An 18,888-nucleotide genomic window follows, 5' to 3' on the forward strand; every position below is an offset into this window, starting at 1 on the left:
GCTTAGTCTCCTTATCTCAAGTCTGTCTCTACTGCAGTTTATCCTCCACGCAGTTGTCAGTTTAATCTTCCAAAAACACAAATCTGACCACAGTACAGCGACCCACCCACACACTCTGTCATCATTAAATCCACTCCACTGGCCCTCTCTTACCTCCAGGATCAAATGTAAAATCCTGTATTTTGCTTTTAAATCCCTTCATAACCTGGCCTCTTCCTACCTGGTTTTCTTCTTATACCTTACTCTCCTTCACATATCCTGCAATTTATTAACACTGGCTTCCTTGCTCTTCTTGCAAATGACACTCCATCTCCTAACTCCTTGCCTTTTCACTGACTGTCCCCCATTCCTGGAATTATCATGCTTCTCATATCTACCTCCTAGCTTCCCTAGCTTCCTTGAAGTCTTAGCTAAAGTCCTAGCTTCTGCAAGCAGCCTTTGTCAGCCCTCCTTATTGCCTTCTCTATGAGATTGTCCCCAATTCAAAAAACATTTATTAAGCACCTACTATGTGCCAGGCACTGAGGATACTAATAAGAACAAGAAAGACAGCCTCTGTCCTTGAGGAGCTTACAATTGAACAAGAGAAGATGACTCACAAAAAGAAGCTCGAAAATGGAAAGGGTATGAGGAGGGGGCATCTTGTTCCATGGAGTTGAAACTAAGTAGAGTTGCGGAAGGAAAGTGGACTGAGCTGTAAGTCCCAAACGCCCTCTAAAAGGAAAGCTCTGGGAGGAGTTGAGTGCTCTGGCACCCCCCCCCCCATTTTATCTCATGTATCTTGTTTGCATATAGTTGTTTTCATGATGTCTACTCCATTAGACTGTGAGCCTCTTGAGAGCAGGGAAATTTTTTTGCCTTTTTTCCTCCATTGCTTGGCATAGTGCGTGACACATAGTAGGCACTTAATAAATGCCAGTTAACTGACTGATTGTAGACATTGACTCGGTCTGTAAAGTTCCAGCTTTTTATAGTTCTGCTATCTGGGACTTGGAAGACTTGGGGTTTGTTTTTTGACTGTCTTAAAATGAATAGTTCATAAAGCATACTTCTCCTTTCTTCTAAATAGAAATGAATAGCATTAAGCCATAAGTTTTTAAAGGATATTAGTTCAGTTGGCATAATGTGTTTGCTGTGAAAGGTGGCTTTCACTTTTTTAGATGATGTAAATTTGCAGATGATTGCTATTTTCATTTCATTTTTACTTAATATAAAAATTGATAGGCTAAAGAGTATCTTTTGTTACTAAATCTAACATTTCATTTTAAGACCTCTCTACTACTTTTACATTCTTTGTTCTAGGTGGGTTGGATGAGACATTGCATACCATTATCGATTATGCCTGTGAACAGAATGTGCCATTTGTGTTTGCTCTCAACCGAAAAGCTCTGGGGCGGAGTGTAAACAAAGTAGTACCAGTCAGTGTGGTAGGAATTTTCAGCTATGATGGTGCACAGGTGAGCTGAATGTGCGTGTGCTCTTGGTTTTTTTCTTCTTTGTCTTAACAGTGACCATCCATCTCTTTACACAGCTTATACTCGTTTTAGACAAGGGTTCTTAACCCTTTTAGTGACACGAGCCTATCTGGTGAAGCCTATGGTTCCCTTCTCATAATGATGATTTTAAATAATTGTTGAAAATGTTTAACTTTAGTTAGAGGTTAGTGGAAATGGACCTCCTGAAATTAATTCATGGACCCCAAGTTTAGAACTTTTGCAAAGATTCTAGTCTCTGTGAAATTAAGTATTAACACATTTGATTTATAAAACACAATTTTTTTTTCAGATTTGTTTTCATTATCTCCAAAAGGGAGGTAGGGAGCAAGTGTTATCATTTATAAATGATAATAGAGAAACTTGGGGCAGCAGTGAAGGGGAGTGAAGCTGTTCAAAGTCCAAACTTACCTGGTAGGCTGGTGGGCAAACCAAGATTGGCATCATCTCCCTTCTTCTAGTCTCTTCAAGTTAGTTATTAATTGCATTATGTACTATCACCTGAGGTACTTAGCGATGTCGTGCTTTGCACACCTGAATGTTCTATAAATCTGTTAGCTGCAGCTGCTACTCCTCTTCCTACTACTCTTTTAAACAACAGTACTTTAATATCCTTTTATCTTTGAGAAAAGATGAGCCTTATTAATGTTTTGGTGGAAAATACTTTTAAAAAGATTTCATTGACAGTTTAGTAAATGAAGTTTGGGATGTGTAGCATGGATTTTTTATTAAGAGGGTGATTTTTTAAATAGAACTCTAGTTGAATTTTCCAAGGATGTGTCCTTGCCTCATTATTATTTAACATTTTTAATTTATCCTGACTTGGATAGGTGATTCATTTATCATTTGCAAATGACTTAAAGCTAAGAGGAGTCAGGATAGCCAATTCAGTAAGTCAGCCAGCATTTACTAAGCGATAATGCAAGGTGTGAAGTGAAGAGGGACTGGACCAGGGTAGTGGCAGTGTCAGGAAAGGGGGCATTTATGAGAGAGGTTAAGAAAGTAAAGTTGACATAAATATGTATAAATTAGAGCATCCAAAATTAGAAGGGGCTACCTAAAGAGCTCATTAGCTGCTCTTCACTAGATGTCCTCAAGAAAAAGCTGGAGATGACCACTTAACAGTTTTGTTGTAAAGGAAATGCTTGTTCAGGTACAGGTTGGAACTGACCAGTGAGTTTCCTTTGAACTCTAATTGTGCATTTTAAATTAAGTTTTTACTGTGTCTGTGACCAGTGACTAAAGTTGGCTTTGGTGAAGTGAAGGAGGAGAGAGGGGAGGGGAGCTGCCTGAGTGGCATGAGATAAGGAGGAAGAGAGAAGAGAGCTTGTAGCCAGTGGCCTCAGTTTTTTCAATGAAGTATGAGGTCAAAGAATTAGTCACTTGAACTCTTATTGATATTAATTGGAGCCCCAGGTATTGAGTCAACAAACATTTATAAAGTACTTGGTAGTGTGCTAAGCTCTGGGGTTACAGAGAAAGGCAAAAACTGTGCCTGCCCTCTTAGAACTCATATTTTAATAAAGTAAACAACATATAAATAACCAGGTACATACCTAATATCTTTAGAGTATATAGAAGATAATCTCAAGAGGGGAAGACAGTAGCAACTGGGGAGACCAGTAAAGGTCTGAAGAATGAGCAGAATCTTAAAGGTTGACAAGGAAAGTAAGAGACAGAAGTGAGGAGAGCATTCAGATATGGTGGAGGGGGGCACAGACCCGGCAGGGGCAAGTAGGCCAGTGTAGCTACATTGTGTGGTGTGTTGAGAGAAGTAAAGTGTAAGAAAGCTGGAAAGGCAGGAAAGGGTCAAGTTGTGAAGAACTTTAAATGCCAAATAAAGAACTTTAAATACCTCACTTTAGGATCAAATACAGATTGTCACTAGAGCTAAATAAGTAGGGAGATGGCAAGGTTAGAATGACACTTAGGAAAATCGCTTTGGCAGCAGAGTGGAGAATGGACTGGAGTAGCGAGAGACCTGAGTCAAAAACCATTTCAGTAGTCCCAGTGAGAAATGAAGAGGGCGTGAACTAAAGGGGTATCTGTGTATGTAAAGAGAAGGGAGCATTCATATGTGACAGATATTCAGGTCACAGCAACAAGATTTGGCATTTGATTAAATATGTATTATGAGGGTGGTTGAGGTGTTGAGGATGACACCAAAATTTCAAGACTGGGTAACTGGAAGATGGTGATACCCTTGATAGGTAAGTTCAGAAGAAAGGATGGTTTGGAGGGAATGATAACGAATTCTGTTTTGGACACGATGAATTTGAGATGCCTACAGGACATCTAGTTCCAGATGCTCAAAAGGTAATTGGTAATTCAGGAGCTTAAGGAAAGGAGATTAGGACTGGATATATAAATGTGGGCATTATCTATGTAGAAATGATAATTGAAAGCTTTGAGAACTGATGAGATTACCAAATGAGATAGTATAGATAAGAAAGCCCAGGACAGGGTGTTGGGAGACAACCTCAGTTAGTGGACCTGACATGAATATCCATCAAAAAAGACTGAGGAGGAATGGTCAGACCTATAGGAGGAAGACCATAGGAGAGTGTAACAAAAACCCAAAGAGGAGGCTAAAGTAATCAACATCAGAAGCCTCAGAGAAGTCAAGGATGAGGATTCAGAAAACTTCATTAAATTTGGTCCTCTAAGATCATTGCTTATTTGAGAGAACAGTTTCCATTGAATGATGAGGTCAGAAGCCAGACTGCAGAGGTTTGATGACTTTCTCAATCTGTTTCACCAAAAATGTAGGGAGAGATATAGGATGGTAACTAGTGGTTGGGTCACGTAAGTGTTTTGTAAGGATTGGAGAGAGACACAAACATGTTTGTAGGTAGCAAGAGAGGAACTGTAAGACAGAGTGTTTTGAAGGTGATGGTGTCATAGTGGGACGGGAGCTTGTTGTAGGAGAGAGAGGGATGGGATCAAGAGCTCATGTAGAAGAATTTGCCTTGATCAAGAGAAGGGCCACCTCTTCATCTGAGACAGGAATGAAGGGAGAATGAGGGAAGGTCCATGAGTAACATGAGATAAGGAGGAAGAGCCAGTGGCCTAAGTTTTTTCAGTGACATATGAGGCAAATTCCTTTTTTAAGGGGATGCTGTGGGAGGATTGAGGAGAGAAGATCTAAAACAGCCACTGATTATTAAAAAGCAAACTGATTATTAAAGGATTGCTTTGCTACAGTGATTGTGATGGGATGACCCAGTTGTGATTAGGTAATGTAAATCAACAGAGTTTCTTGATTTCTTCCATCTCTGGTAAGCTACATGTGAATAGGAGTGAAGGAGCTGGATGATGGGAACAGTCCAGGAAGTGTTTTTCAGCAAAATATAATAGATTAGAACAAGGTGGCAAAGGAATTCAAGAGTAGAGGAGAATGTAGCGGTTCAGGAGTGATGGGAAATAAGTGGTATAGGACATTAGGTTTCATTGAAGAGGTTGCATTTGAACTGCTCCTGGACTGTTGACCGCTTTATCCTTATCACTGCCACTCCACCCATTTTCAGCAAATAATTTATTAAGATAATTGTTTCTTTTATTGTTATTTATAACAATATGTTGTTATTTTATGTTATGTTTTGTTCTAGTACTGACATTCTTCTAGAATTTTAAGATAAAAAGATTTTAAGAAAAAAATAATTAGGCAAGCTTTCGGTTTAGGAATCAAGAATTTGCTTTTTCTTCTGTCCCAGGATCAATTTCGCAAGATGATAGAGCTTACGATGGAAGCCAGACAGGCATATAAGGTTATGTTAGCCACTTTAAAAGAAGGAGCTGAAGCACTAGACATGGAGAATCCTCTACCCCCCTCGCTTCCTCCACAGGGCCAGAGTTGCTCTTCAGAACTTAGTAAAACAACTGACACAACAAAAGAGGAAGAACCAAATTACAGTAAGTAGCACACAGTGACTTGTTCGGAATTCTTACTATTGTTTGATAATGATAATGTTTCTTCTACTTTAACCAGTGTTCCTAAGATCATCATAACAGGAATCATTACAATATGATTTGAGGCCATAGTGTTTATTGAAGTTCATGGAAGATCCACGCTAAAAGGAATCCTAAAGGTCACCTAGTCTATTAACCTTGTTGTATTATAGTCTTTTTAAAAAGATTTACTGATGATCTTTTAAAATTATAACTTCCCAGTGACTTTCCACACTCACCTCCAATATAACCTTCCCATGTAACAAATAAGTACAGTCTAGTAAAACAGATCAACTCATTGACCATGTCTGGAAATGTATTCTTCATTGTGTAGCACTGTCTGTCTGCCTAGAGGTAGGATTCACCATCAGTCCTCTGGTCACATGAAGTTACTGCAGTGACCAAATTCTAATGTTGTTTTCCTCTACATTATTGATACTTTCCTTTACTTTACTGATGAAGAAACTGAAACCCCAAACATTCTTACTTTCTTAAGAGCAAGTAGTTACTACATAATCTTAGAGCTAGAAGAAATTTGATAGGCTATTTAGTGTAACTTTTAGCTGAACAAAATTCCCTCCATGGCATACTGATCATCCCGCTTTTGCTTGCAGTCTGTAGTGAGGGACTCCCCTCTCCTTCCTAAAGGATTCCAGTCTATTTTTGGTTAGCTCTGATCGTTATGGAATTTTTTCTTTATATCCCATCTCACTCTGCTTTTCTATAGCATTCAGTTACCATTACTCTGAATTCTTTCCTATGTGACAGCCCTATATGAAGTTAGCTGTCACATTTACCCTAAGTTGCATCTCCAGGCTAAATGTCCTTAGTTCCTTCAAATAATCCTCAGATGATTTATATATTCTATATCTTGTTTGCACTGTCTATTGTCAGTGTCATTCCTATAATGGAGCTTTATAGAGTTATTATATCAATTATAGAATTGAATACTGCATCACATATGTATGACCTCGACTGAGACCATCACTTATTTTTTCCACATTGTTCCTATCTTAAAATAGAACAAAATTACATTAGCATTTTTGGCTACTACTTCATGATTTTTTCTTATATTGAGCTTGGGATCCCCTGTGGCCCCTAGAACTTAATCATGGTAGCAGTCTTGTAGAACTTGACATTTATCTCTACTGTAAAGATCAATTTTATTAGCTCTGATCGATTCATGGTTCTAGCTTGTTGAGATTTTTTTTTTAGGTTTTTGCTGCCTTCTGAAATATTAGTTATTCCTTCAAGATTTTTATGATCTGCCAATTTGCCACTTTCCATTTTCTTCCCCTTTTTGAAAATCAAGATACTTGCCTTACTCCTGTAGTACGTCTTCATTCGCCACAGTCTGAAAGGTCCCTGACGTTGGCTTAGCAATAACATCTGATAGTTCTTTCAGGTATCCCAAAGTGTAGTTTTACCAGGCATTATGATTTGATTTCATAAAGGGTAGCTAGGTAGCAGTAGATCTGAAATAAGGTCTTTTGCTTCCTGGTGTACCTACCTTTTTCCAATGTAATCTCATCAGACTTTATAAACTAAGTGGATCTGAGCTCACTTAAGTTCTCGACGAGGTCCCATATATAACAGGTTACCATGTAGAAAACAGCCATACCTACATATCCTTAATGAATCTGTGTACTCTGATCCAGATTTCTCATTACTTTTACAGTTAAGATTATAAACTTAAAATCTCACATTTTGTTGAGTAGTCAGACTAGGTAGCTTCAGTTTTCCTTTCTCTGTAAATGTTCTTGTAACTTAAACTGGATCCTTTATCGGTTTTATGTGGGTTAAAACATGGCCAAATTTGAATGATTAAGAAAAGACATACCTTTGTTAAAGATAAAAACAAACCATCGAAGCAAAATAAAAAAGACAAGTGTGTCCTGAAATAGGCAGCCCTTATTTTCTGGAGCCTTAAGAAGTTCAATAAGCTCATTATAGCTAAGATATTTATGATTTAAATGTGGCATTTTCATAACACTTTGGCACCATATGTTAAATTATAATGTTTTCTTTTACTTCTAGTTAAAATCTGGAAGAAAAATCTTGAAGAATATAATCCGTATGCACTGGAACTAGAGAAGACTTCAACCACTGAAATGCTGAACTTGAATTTATGAGAAAAGTATACTTGTTTTGGGGTGGAGGGGTAGGGAAAAGATGATCATTTTGTGGTCTCCCCTTTTCTCCTCAATCCTTTATGAATGTTTTAAAATATTTTGTATGAATATTTAATTTCAAAATTAATTGATGATTTAATACAGTATTTGTTGATAAATGATATAATAAGCACCAAGCTCTTAATACTTTACAATGGACAGTAAGTTAACAGTTACTAATACTTTTTTCCAAAGCCTTTTATGTAAAATAGGCTTTATTGATTTGAGAAGTGTGGGGTATATTGTAGATCTGAGAAGTACTAGAAAACAAGAGACTTGTTAATTCTCAGCTGCTAAAGCAGCTCCTTTTTTACTCTCCAAAGACAAATTTATAGATAAGTAAACCAAGTTATTTAGTTTTCAGAGAACTGGCTATTTTGTGGACAGACATTATGCTGATCATGATAATTTTTAGCAGTAAGAAAAAAAAAAGACCACCCCAAATCTTAACTCTCTCTTTGCTATGAAACTTCATTTCATCTCTGTTCTTTACTAGGAACCAGTGCAGCTAAGGCTTTTCCTCCTCCATTATTGCTGTTGGTTTTTTAGTAGAGCATAGTGTAGTGAATGTACTGAAGAGCTCAAGGATTAAGAAAAATTACAGTATTCCATGAGGGTCCTGGGAATTTACCAGTTTAAATGTAAAAGCTGTTGAGGATGTTTAGAAAAGTTGCTGTGAAGAGCTTCAGAAGGAATAATGCTTTTTTAACCCACTGTCTTATGTAAATTTTATAACTTTTAGTCTTTTTTTTTAATCAACATAGTATAGGGTATAAAAGAAACTTAAGTTAAAAATCTCACATTGGCTTGATAATATCTAAAAAAAATTAAGTCAAAGAGAAAAGATGAAAATTGATTTCCTTTGGTCTTTAAGTTGGAAGAGGAATATACTACCTTTTCTTAATTTATCATTGTCTGGAGATTATTTAACTTGAATTTGGAAAGTGGGGGTGGGAGACATAACATAATCTCAAAGAAGATGGAGTTTGTTCCTGTACTAATATTTTGAAATGGGGAATAATTTTGAGTAACTCCTAAAATATCTTCCTAAGTAGGGCTGATTGAATTTGACTTCAATTAACTTTGCTATTTATGTTTCACCAAATTAAGGATAGTGTAAAATTTTAATACATACTCTGCATATCAAACTAATAGAACATTTTTAGCTTTCAAAATATGTTTAGTTGAAACAGATCATGCCATAGGGAAAAAGGTCACATGAAGAGCTAATTTTTTTAAAGGAAAAAAAAAAATGAAGCTAAAATGGGTTCTCCTATCTGTGCTGAGATCAGCAGTCATGTATGGTGCTGTGCTTTGTGCTCTAACCTTTAAAACAAGTTACTTGTAGAATATCGGGCAATACTTAGAGAAAAGGCAAGTCAGTCTGCTGTTGACAGGCTCCATAGATTGGCATTAGAGCTTCTCTCTTTGTCTCTATTTTGGCTAATCACATTGTATAGAGAAGTTTCTTTCAGTTTTTTTTTCCCCTCTCATCAGTGTGGCCGAAGAATAAGTCATACTGACCTAATGTAGATAAATATAGAAGATAATTCTGAAAGACTAGACAGGAAACATAATTTGCTTTATCGTAAGGAAGATTTAATATCGAATAATCATCTCCCAAGTAATCATAAGCATCTTTGGCATACCTTAAGCCACATTATTCCTTGAAACCCGATATTCTGTAATTTAAAAACTAAAATGATACTTTGAAACATCTTTACTGTTGTCTAGAAACAAGCTCCTGCTGTTAACTCCCTTTTTTTTTAAGTTTCTAGGCCCATGTTATTAACTATTATAGTAACTTTTTTTAAACCTCAAACTTAGAATAATATACTTTGTAAGACTCAAAATAACTTTCCCACTCAATTGTACAAAACCCCGTTCAGTTAGGGTTGTTCCTTTTTGGTTTCATGGCAGTAATAATCAGGGAAAATAGTTGAGGAATGGACCAGGATTTTGCCAAGAATAAACATAAAATAATTTACCATGTACATGGTGTTAATTACTCTAAGATATATAATGGGTGCAGCTTTCTATATAAAATACATGCATGTAACAAGAGGTGATCTATTATTTTTTTTTTACTCTTAACAATGCAGCATACCAAAAAATCATCCTTTAATGAAACTTCAGAACAGATATATATATAATTCCATAAGCTATATGCTGATTTTCATAGTGTAGAAGTACACTATAGACAGTTCAATCAAGATGAATTTTGTAGTTTAAAAAAAAAGCCTGATTCCTTACAGAACATCATTAATTCACTTGTCATGTATTCTATATATCATGTTCCATGCCCATAATAAAAACTATAGGAACCACTAAAGAACCTTTACAAATTTTTTGACAGAATGCCAGAAAGGGCCACAATAGGAGCCTCTTAAACAGTTTCTCTCAGAGTAAACAAGTCATTAAATCTTGATTAAGTCAGGGCTGGTACTGTGAAAATCAGAGCACAGTGACACACTCTGGGGCACATACTACAGATGGCTAACCTAGGGTTAAATCATGGTTTACTTTGAATAAAAATTCTTAATCCTGTGATATGTTCTGGTACAGTTCTCTGTTCCTTACTGGACATGCAAAATGTCTTAGTGAACTAAAGCTTATCAACAGAAAACAAGGTTTTGTTGTGAATTTACACACAACTAAAGTAAAACAGTATGGAAATATTAAGAACCACAATTAAGCATTAGTTTGAGTATTTGAATTATATGGTAAAAATACCTTTGATTTAACATAAACACAGATCCTGTACTAGACTTGTTTAAAATGTCCTAATACCAAAAAAATGAACTATTTTAAGATGAAATTGGGACCCTAATACAATATATAAAATTTAAGAATAAAAACCTTGTCACTTTTATCTTTTCAAGGTATGTGCACAGGCTATATCCATAAATGATTCACTAAAAATTGAAATATAAGAAAGCATGAACTGTCACAAGACTGCTGTGAAAACCAGTAAAAGATTTTCATGTTTAAAAATAATACTAAGGAGAACATAGACTTTATGAAGGCGTAAACCACCATCTATTACAAAATAGTATAGAAATAGATCATAGGTGATCACATTGTCCACCTTCATTTTCCAAAATGATGATGGGATTTTATATGTTCCTGTACTAGTGAACACAACATGAATTTCCATGCCTTAAGAGAAAACAATGTTCAAATTGTGAATATTTCATTAGTAACTGGTTTATTTTTTAAAAGAAATTTCAAAATAGTGACAAAAATCTTGCTCTAATTTCTCCATTTTCGGTTGCTTTTGAAGAACTGATTTCCAGCTTTAAGCCATGTGAAATCTTTCTTGAAGTATGGTTAGAATAGAAGGAGCTTTAACTTCCATGGTTTTTCATCAGTTTTTCTCCAGCTTCTTGTTTGAATAGGTGTCCGTATTACAGCTTTCCTGAAAGAAAATCAAGCTTGATTTTTCCCTTGAATCTGTACGCAAGCTGATCTCTTGTGAAGAAACTGGTATTTTATAATAGGATTTAGGGCTTACTGCTTAGGATCTGGTTCTCTCTCAGGAGATGAAAGGAGAAAATACAAAGAAAAAGATTTCTAGTACGTCAAGTGGTATGAGATTACTCTCTAAGGAGGTCATTGTTGGTTATTGCCAGAAATGTGGACCATTAGAAAAGGTAGTATACTTCCTATCTTATTATTGCTACTTTTGAAGATGAATTCTCTCCAGACCTGAAGGTATTATTTCATATTTGCCAGTTGTAATTTTTTTTTTACCAGCTTTGGTGCAGCTCCAAGTGGAGTAGGGGGCAAGGCATTTGTGCACCATGGGTAGGTTTTAAAAATTGCATTCCATTTGTGTTTCCAGCCACCAGCTTTGAATCATGGGATTTGAAGTTTTAGCTCTAAAAAGGACATTTTGAGATAATCTAGACATGTGAGGAAACTTCACGTTGTGCAACTTATCACAAAATAAACATGCCCATTAAAGAGAAATTAACGTGTATGTATAAAGAATGTTTGAATTCATTGTCCCAACCCCTGAGGTATTGTCTTTTTAGCTACCTAATTAGCATTTCCATAATCTGTGAGAAGTGTGTAGTTCTTCCAGATAACAGGGGCATTTCTCATACTAGATAAACAGGAAATCATACGTGGCACTCTTATCGTGAGAAGAGCTTTGCATATCCAAAACAAAGTAACAGTTGCCTTGATGTCTCTAAATGATAGCTGAGGGTAGAAGGAAAAAAAAAACGGGAATAAAAAAACTAAAGGCAAGACATAAACCCTAAAAAGCAGAGACCTATTGTTTCACTTCAGAGCGAAGCTACACAAATGACCCAAAGATCCTCCTACCCAGGCTTTTTTCCAGTTCTGCATCATTTGGTCATGTTCATTAATCACACTCTTCCAATTATTGAGCTCTCTAGTCCAGCTTTCTTGATGAGTGGCCTCTGAAAAATACAAACAATTCCACAAGGTGAAAGGAAATCTGACACAAGACAGCCCTGGAATATATTGCTTGAGTTGTCAACCTCAACCAGGAGAGGATGTCTCCCTCAAAGACATCAAAGGGTAGGGGTAGGTGGATAAGTGGTAAATGCTGGGGTATCTCAAGCTAGTGCTCTAAGAATCCTCTACCTTCCTGTCTGTTAATATGTCTTCACATCTTTTTTGCCTTTTCTACTTTTGTGCGAGGTGGTAGTTAGTTTATTCTTTCTAAGCATGAAAAAAATATTCCAAGAGATAGTAGACGATTCTATTGGGATGGGTCTGCCACTGATGAGACTTCTTTTCACTTGAGCTGTCTTTAGTGCCTGTGCTTGAAATCTGTAGTATGAATGTGGTAACAGAGATTTAACATGAACTAGAATATATGCTTTTTTCAAGAATCTTAGAAGCTTTACTTCATTTAATTAGCTTCCTTACAAACCTGTCATGATCACGTTTCCATAAGCATAAAACCTTAACTACATCATTTCTTTGCATTCATGCCCATGGGGATTCACCACACAACATTTTAGGAACTATTAAACATTTTAGTTACGGAAAGCAGAACAAGTGAACTAATGTACAAATGAAAGCCATGAGAAATGTTTATGGTTTATGTTTATAGCCATTAAAATGGCTCTTCAGCCTGGCCAATGTTAGCATAGAGGCTTTCTAAAATCCAATAGTGAGCCAAATTGGGAACTGAAGACTGTTGATGTGTATGTGTTGTCTTACAAATAACTAGTAGGCTGCATTAACAAATAATTGTAGAGAGGGTGTTCCAAGTAAAAAGGTAAGAAATTGCAATTGACATAAAATTTTTATTTCCTTTCTTTTCATTGTTTCTCCTCTGCCCTCATCAATGTCTGTGACAAAACCTGAAAAAAGAGGTTAGTGCTATACACTAAAATGAAGCTTTTGGTTTATGAGTATGTAAGTTATTTATGCTACCATAGTTATCTCAATTAGTGATAGCTGTCTCAGTGATTCTAGCCAGCTTCGAAAAGCCCCTGCTTTTCTTCCCTAAAAGGAGGCACTGTTTTCAGAAAAAAATGAAGTGGCCCCTTTTCATTGTTTTTTATTGTTTACCATTGGCCCTCTGTCCAAAATACCAAAAAGAATGTGTTAAAATAATTCATTTTAGCTAAATGAATTGGTTATCTTTTAACAGAAAGAGTACAATCTTCGGAAAACCAGTGTTAGGAGACTGATATGAGAAGACAGCCCACCTACCTTGTCTGTCCACGGTGATCCATGCTTTGGAGGCCTTGTTTCCTGTCTTAGAGAGAAAAGAACAACAATACTCCGAACTTTCTCTTAGTGTGTCTTTGACCCAACTAAACAAGTATACTTTGCCATCAGGCAGTACATGAGTCTGGACAGAGACACACACATCTATTTTTTGTCCATTCTTCTCCCAAATAACATGCACATCACTGGGACCTAGGAAGAATACACAGATCCCTTCATTAATAAAGAAACCAATAATGTTGGCCAACAAGGAAATTTAGAAAGTATGACCTAGTGACTAATCTCTGAAGGGAAAGAGGCCTTGAATGCTATTTTCTAGCTAGCAGGGAATGACTTTTACTTTTTAAATTTCTCCACTCAGTAGGTTTTTGTTGTGGTTTCAACAGCTTTATTTCCAACATTATAACTTCATTTCCCTTTTTTGATAGGGTTATTAGATTGGTAGATAAGAGGAATATCGTTTGTATGGTTGTTTTTAGTAAATCATTTGTCAAAGTCTGTCATGGTGTTCTCATGGAAAAGATTGAGAGATGTGGGCTGGTTTAGTGGATGTGAAATTGGTTGAGTGCCTGAACCAAAAAAAAAAAATGGTTAGATATCAACTTGGAAGGAGAGCTACGTTAGAGTATGCCAAGGATCCATGCTGTTTAACATTTTTTACAGTGACTTAGATCAGGTTTAAAGGATAGCCTCATCAAATTTGCAGTTGATATATATCTCTAGATACCAAACACTGGTCCATAAGTAAGAATTCAAAAAGACCTTGACAAGACTATTATTGATTTGATTTGAGTAAAATGAAGTTAATACATATAAATGTAAAGTCTTACTCAGAGTTTATTCTGGAAGCTAAAAGTCTTTGCTTCCCAAATACAGAGTTCCCAAAAACTCTGAGATCTATAGTCCACAGTTGGAACTCAGCATTATGTCAGTCTTTTCTTCTTTTCACCTCTGCTTTCTTTTTAAGCCAGTGTTCTACCTGGGGCTTGAAAGATCATTGTTAAGAAATAAAACACAGTATTTATTTTAGAATACTTAAAGAAGAAACATTTTTAAAAAATTAATAATAGTGTAAGAAAATGTGAGCAGACAGCACAAAAGGGTAGCTAAAAACAAGGGGAAAATAAGAGGGAAAGGCTCTTGTCTATAATAGGCCTTTGAATCAATTTATCAAAATTAGGTTAGTTTAATGCCAGGAAAGGATTTGGAAGGGAAGTGAAGGTCACAGACTGAAAAATGTCATTAACAAATTGAGTATTCATCAGTCAGTGACAGTGAGATGGATCTGAGCACAGCTGGAGGATGGCTCCTGGGGTCATTCCTACTGTCTTGACACAAGAAGCTGTCATTTTCCTTAGGCATGGGAAGTTCTGTGCTGATTGCATGTGAAAACTCAGCCAAAGTTCCTTAGTTCAATAATGATCCCAGGCGAGCTCTGAATAACCCCCTCTATTTTGGATGGAGACAGCAAGCAGAAGGAACACATTCTGTGCTTTTTACTGCCTCTTATCACTGATGAATCACAAAGATTCATGTGATGAGATGCCAGTGGAAATTATTAGTGTCAATGAACCCATCATTTTAGTGCTTCCTGTCTCAAACACCAAAAAGAGAGGCTGACCCTAGGAGGTTCTAACTATTCAAGAGCTAACCAAAACTTTTTTCTTCTTCTTTGCATGCTTTTTGACTTGATGTAAAAAATTACTGGGCATTATTTTACTTTGAATATTCACATTTCTCCTTTTTAAAAATTGAGGTCAAGACTTGACACTCAAGTTTCTCAGAGGAGTTATTATACCAGTAACAGTGACTTCCAAGGACAGTCCCAAGGTTATATGGCTTTCACATGTTAACCTTACAGGGAGCATGAGATTTGCTATCATTGCAGCAGGTAAGTATTCAAGACTTTCCATGGTTAGACTCTTTGTTTGCCTTCAGAGAAAGGTTAATTCCAGACCAGGATAAAACTGCACAGGTGAGTTACTGTTTTCTAGTTGGAGTAAAAGTGTGGACATTCTCTCCTTATAAAGAGCTGAGCCAAAACATACGGGTAGGTAATTTCTACACATACACACACACACACACACACACACACACACACATATACTTATTGAGATAAATGCAGAAAAGTTTAGAGATGGGCATGAAATAGCATACGACATAAAAAGTGAAGTTTCTTAGAATTATAAAATCTTAGGGCTCTCACTATCTAGGTTCTAGACTAATCCATACTTGATTAAGAATCCTCTCTATACCCCTTATACATGGCCATCCAAATTGTGCTTAAAGCTTCCTAGTAATTAGAAATTTACTACCTTCCCAAAGCATATTAGGAAGTTTTCTTTATATCAAGGTAAAAATCTACCCCTGCAATTTTCATCTCTTGCTCCTAATTCTCTCCTTTGGGGCCAAGCAAAGCAAATCTAGAACCCTTTTCAACTATTTAATGATCATATCTCTCCCCTGTGTCTGTCCCTAGTACCTGCAACATATATGTGTATAGTGTGGTTTCATGTCCCTTCAAATCCCTGGTCAACCTCCAGTTTGTCATTCTCCTCCCTAAATGTGATGTCCAGAACTCGGTGTGGTCTTGCTAAGACAGAGTAGTTTCGTTCTTCTGGACACTATCTTGTTGCTAACAAAGCCTGAGATTAAATTTGATTTTTTTTAATTATTAATAGCATTGACTCATATAGACCTTGCAGCTCCCACATCTTTTTCACACAAATTGTCTAGCCGTACCTCCGTGGTTCTGTACTTAGATGTTTAAATTTCCTAAATAGTGTGTGGATAGAGAGCTAACCCTCAAAAATAGGAAGCCTTAGGCTAATGTCCTACTCACACATTAGCTTTTTGATCCTAGTCAGGTCACTTAACTTCTCAGTATTCTAGTCCACACTCTAAGATGAGTGTGCTGACCTGCAATGGTAGTCACTTTCCTCTTCTAGGAGTTCCCAATATCAATGAGATCACAGGTCTAGTTGTCCTAGATTTGACATGTCATTCTAGCTTATATCATTTTGGATCCTAGTTTTGTCATTCAATGTGATAGCAATCTCACCACTTTGAGTGATTTTCAGATTTGGTAAGCATGATGTCTATACATTCAACAAAGCTACTGACAGAAAAACTTAAAACAGCAAAACCAAGGACAGAGTCCTTGGAGCCCTTCACTGAAGACTGCCAAGAGACAGCTGTTAGCACAGTGAATATAGAGTACTGGGCTTGCAGTCAGGAACTGAGTTTAAATTCACCTCAGAAACTTATTAGTTGTATGACTAGCTATATGCAAGTCAGTCTCTGCCTCAGTTTCCTCAACTATAAAGCGGGGATAGTAATAGCACTTTGCAGGGTTGTTGTGAGGATAAAATGAGGTAATATCTCTACAAAGCACATGATATAATGTCTGGCACATGGTGGGCTCTGTATAAATGCTTATTACTATCCCCCCCTCCCTTTTCTTTCTGGATTGGCATCCATTAATCACTACCATTTTGGGTTCAGTCATTTAACCAGTTGTGAATCTACCTAACCACTATCATCTAGTTCACATCTATTCATTATATCCACAAAAATATCACGAGAAACTTTGACAAATGCTTTGGTGAAATCTAGATGTATTGTCTGTAAAACCTCCCTAATAACACTGTTAAAAAGGGTCAACTTGGCAAAGCCAATTTTCGATGACACCATCACTTTTAGTGACAACCACCTCCCATTTTAGGTGCTCACAAATCATTCTGCTAATTTGTTCTAGAATTTTGGCAAGAATTGGAAGTCAAATCCACTGACCTAAAGTGTGAGGAACCCTCCCTTCCCCTTTCCATGGCACTAGTTATCTGACAACACAGGTCCAGAGTATGCAATTAGCACACACTCCGAAGACTAACCTTTTCCCTAGAAGCAATATAGTCACCTTAAAAAAAAGGTATAATAGGGTAGATGAAAAAGTTTCTCATTTTGAAACCATTTTAGGGGAGTAGCATGAGTGACACTTTAAAGTAGTACAAGGGTTAACCTGGGGTTTAAATTTTTTTTAAAAATTTTGATAATTGCACAGCTAAATCCTGATTAGTACAAATAATGAATCCCCTGAAGTGGTTACATGTATTCAATTTTGTACTTTTCAAATTTATAGCTATGTAAAGTATTGGTCCAATAGAAATAAACTGGGGGAATGCCAACAATGTGAACTTCTTATGGGATTTTCTTACCTAATTTTGATTTATCTATTTCAGTGTAATTGCCTTCTTTTATTTTAAAATACAGCCATGACATAAAAAAGGTTAAGAACCCCTGCTGTAATAAGAACAATGAGACATGGATTCATGGAACCTCAAGAGTTAAAAGGGCCAGTAAATACCATCTAGTCAGACCTGTGCCTGACCAAGAATCCCCTCTATCATATCCCCATCAAGTTTTCATCCAGCCTCAAGTTAAATACCTTCAGTGATGGGGACCTCAGTAAGCAACCCATTAAGTTTTTTGGACAGCTCCAATTGTTTAGAAAACTTTCCAGCCAAAATGTTTTCTCTACAACTTTTATAATTGTTGCTAGTCTTGTTTCTTGAGGCCAAACGGAATAAGTCTAATCCCTCTCCCGTGTAATAGACTTTGAAATACTTGAAGACTACTATTACGTTCTGCATCTCACTCCTAGTTGGTATTTTTCCAGGTTAGACATTCCTAGGTCTTCAACAAGATGTGTAATTTTTCTCTTTTTTAAAAAGAAAACTGAATTTCTTATAGGGCGTTTGGGGGGGGGGGTTGCATTTTAAATTTAACACAATAGCAACAAAACTGCTGTGCTTATCTGTAACTTCTTCTGAACTTCCTTACTTCATCATCTGTGTATTTTTTTAAATTGTTTATTAGATGCTTTTTTAAAAATCACTGTCCAGGTAACTCACCAACTTTCCCCTCCTCCTATAGAGTCTGTCTCTTGTAACAAAATAGTTGAAGAAAACAAATTCACATGCTTTCCATGTCTGAAAATTTATGTCTCATAAATTTGAAAACCAGTGGTCCTCAAAGTATGGTCCAGGGACCCTTGGCAGGTCCTGAGATCCTGGGGAAGGGGGGGGGGTCTTTAAGACCAAAACTATTTTCATAACAATACTAACACATTTTAATTTCTAATATAGCAAAACATAGATATAACCTGCAGAAAGAAAATCTCTTTGGAGAAGGATCCTCAACAATTTTTAAGAGTATAAAGAAATACTGAGAACCAGAAAGTCTGAGAACCACTATTCTAGTCTGTCACCTCTGCGAAGAGGTGGGAAGTGTGCTACATCATGAGTCTGCTGAAATCACGATTAGCTATTACACTGATCAGAGTATGAAATGTTTTCTAGTCATGTCACCATCTTGGATCTTCTGGTTGTACTCCAGTTTGTTAATGCACTCAGCACAATGTTAGATTTAGATTGAATAAAACATTTATTAAATGCATACCATGTCCCAGACATTGTAAAGGCATTGCTTACCCTCAAAGAGTTTTGCATTCAAATAAGGGAAGATAACACTTAAAAGAGAGCTGAAAAAGGGGCAGGGTG

At 36.5% G+C, this 18,888-nt stretch overlaps 2 protein-coding genes across 13 annotated transcripts in view; one reads left to right on the forward strand and one right to left on the reverse strand.

Moving 5' to 3' along the window:
* SECISBP2 (SECIS binding protein 2) overlaps positions 1–11,578 on the forward strand; it is a 58,154-nt gene extending 46,576 nt beyond the window's left edge. Inside the window, exons 16-18 of the mRNA XM_027874619.1 lie at positions 1,303–1,457; positions 5,207–5,405; positions 7,479–11,578. Of these exons, the coding sequence (XP_027730420.1) occupies positions 1,303–1,457; positions 5,207–5,405; positions 7,479–7,573 (449 nt within the window). The 3' untranslated portion in view covers positions 7,574–11,578. The remainder of the gene's footprint in view (positions 1–1,302; positions 1,458–5,206; positions 5,406–7,478) is intronic.
* The window catches only part of SEMA4D (semaphorin 4D), a 178,783-nt gene continuing 170,836 nt past the window's right edge, over positions 10,942–18,888 (reverse strand). For 11 of the 12 annotated variants that reach the window (XM_027874611.1, XM_027874610.1, XM_027874606.1 and 8 more), the window contains 3 exons: positions 13,313–13,522; positions 11,945–12,042; positions 11,646–11,818 (listed from right to left, as the gene is read on the reverse strand). In XM_027874611.1, coding sequence (XP_027730412.1) covers positions 11,654–11,818; positions 11,945–12,042; positions 13,313–13,522 — 473 coding nt within the window. In that variant the 3' untranslated portion in view covers positions 11,646–11,653. Of the gene's footprint in view, positions 11,031–11,645; positions 11,819–11,944; positions 12,043–13,312; positions 13,523–18,888 lie in introns of those variants that run through there. The other variant, XM_027874616.1, reaches the window with a different exon arrangement.

This window comes from Vombatus ursinus, unplaced genomic scaffold (genome assembly GCF_900497805.2).
Source record: "Vombatus ursinus unplaced genomic scaffold, bare-nosed wombat genome assembly UNPS02014807.1, whole genome shotgun sequence".
Classification (NCBI taxonomy): domain Eukaryota; kingdom Metazoa; phylum Chordata; class Mammalia; order Diprotodontia; family Vombatidae; genus Vombatus; species Vombatus ursinus.